Raw genomic sequence first — 1,665 nt, 5'->3', positions numbered from 1 at the left:
ATGAATTCCTATTTTACGAACCCGTCGCTCTCATGCCATTTAAACGGCGGTCAAGAGGTTCTGCCCAATGTTACACTCAGCTCGACAAACTATGACCCGGTGCGACACTTCTCGCCATATGGCGCTGCCGTGGCCCCAAACCGGATATACTCCAGTCCATTCTATTCAACACAAGAAAACGTTATGTTCGGGTCCAGCCGTGGACCGTACGAGTATGGATCAAATGTGTTCTACCAAGACAAGGATGTGCTTCCAAGTTGCAGACAAAGCCTTGGGCAAACACAGGGTTCATTGACCCAGGATTACGCTTCAGACCAAGGCAAGACTCTGTCTCAGGAACCAAAAGGAAGTATTCAAATATATCCATGGATGCAGCGGATGAACTCGCACAGTGGTGAGTATATAAACAAACAAACAAAAAAAGATGACTTTAGTAAGGGGTGGACTTTGTTTTTACGACTGGGAAACCCACGTTTTATCACCCCATAAAGCACTGACGAAATGCCTCGTTGACCTGCTATAAAAGCGCTTTGTGTTTAGAGAAAATCCATTTGGCTGGAACAAACGCTTTGCCAAACAAATCCATTCAATAGAGAATTCATGCATGTAGAAGATCATTCTCCGAGAAGTTTAAATATATCTAGCCTACTTAGTGGAAGGGAAGAGAAAATTAATGTTTAGCATGATGAATATAATGTCATCTGTCTTTAAAATTGTATTAGCCAACCTAAACTTAACAGTATTTTTGGAGCCTTTTCCTGACTTTAACCAAACCATCTCTTTCCTAACAGGAGTTGGCTATGGGTCTGACAGACGGCGAGGTCGCCAAATCTATTCGCGATACCAAACTTTAGAACTAGAGAAGGAATTCCACTACAATCGTTATTTGACAAGACGCAGACGAATAGAGATTGCCAATGCGTTGTGTCTATCGGAACGCCAGATTAAAATTTGGTTTCAGAACCGCCGCATGAAGTGGAAGAAGGAGAGCAATCTCACATCCACCCTCAATGACAGTGGCTCGGTAGGAGCTGGCCAGGACACGGACAAACAAGAAGAAGGGGAAACAGCAAGAAAAAAAGAGCATAACTGACTGCCTTAACACCTTGGGTCAGCATTCAGTCTGAAATGTTCTACTTCATGACTTATCGAACTTTCATAGTTTGCACAGTTTAACACCAAAACCTGTTATCTTTCAGTTAGATGCGATGCGTGCCTCTCCTTTTCCCAAAATTGTGGAAACATGTTTATTTCCAGAAATGATATTCTTACATACAGACTGTTAAAACAGACAGCTACAACATCTTTTTCTTCAGTGTATTTTGATTTGCTCTTGGGATATTCTAAAGGCATCTTATTTATTCGGATATCTGGATACTGAGAAGTGCATATAAGAGGCTGTGGATGCATTTGACCAAATATATAACGGGAAATTTCAAATACTGCGCTACAATAATTTATTGTGTATTATCATAAACTGTAAAACAGATATACATTAAGTGCGTTGTAAATGTTTGTAAATATATCAGATCCAAATACTTTTGATGAACATTTGTGTAGCTTTGCGAAAAATAATAATAATACTGTTTTATGCATTTATTTTCCTTGTGCTACGTTCTGTAGAAACCATGCGGTGTAAAAAACGTATTCTCAGATGATTTTTCA

General features: G+C 39.9%; 1 protein-coding gene across 2 annotated transcripts; it reads left to right on the top strand.

Annotated features, from left to right (window-relative positions):
• hoxc6b (homeobox C6b) lies at positions 1-1,093 on the top strand. 2 transcript variants are annotated; one of them, XM_058791817.1, is made up of 2 exons: positions 1-391; positions 792-1,093. In XM_058791817.1, exons 1-2 carry the CDS (start codon positions 1-3, stop codon positions 1,091-1,093), a joined length of 693 nt encoding a protein of 230 aa, XP_058647800.1. The 2 variants fall into 2 exon arrangements, with proteins under 2 accessions (XP_058647800.1, XP_058647799.1); XM_058791816.1 differs by having other exon boundaries at positions 1-394.
• Positions 1,094-1,665: the final 572 nt, after the last annotated feature.

This window comes from Onychostoma macrolepis, chromosome 11 (assembly GCF_012432095.1).
Source record: "Onychostoma macrolepis isolate SWU-2019 chromosome 11, ASM1243209v1, whole genome shotgun sequence".
Taxonomy (NCBI): Eukaryota; Metazoa; Chordata; class Actinopteri; order Cypriniformes; family Cyprinidae; genus Onychostoma; species Onychostoma macrolepis.
This window is presented reverse-complemented; position numbering and strand designations above follow the sequence as displayed.

Excerpts from the sequence above, each read along its gene's own strand:
- hoxc6b (XM_058791816.1), top strand. The coding sequence starts at position 1 with ATGAATTCCTATTTTACGAACCCGTCGCTCTCATGCCATTTAAACGGC. Across the intron at positions 395-791 it reads GCGGATGAACTCGCACAGTG|GAGTTGGCTATGGGTCTGAC; the intron begins GTGAGTATATAA and ends CTTTCCTAACAG.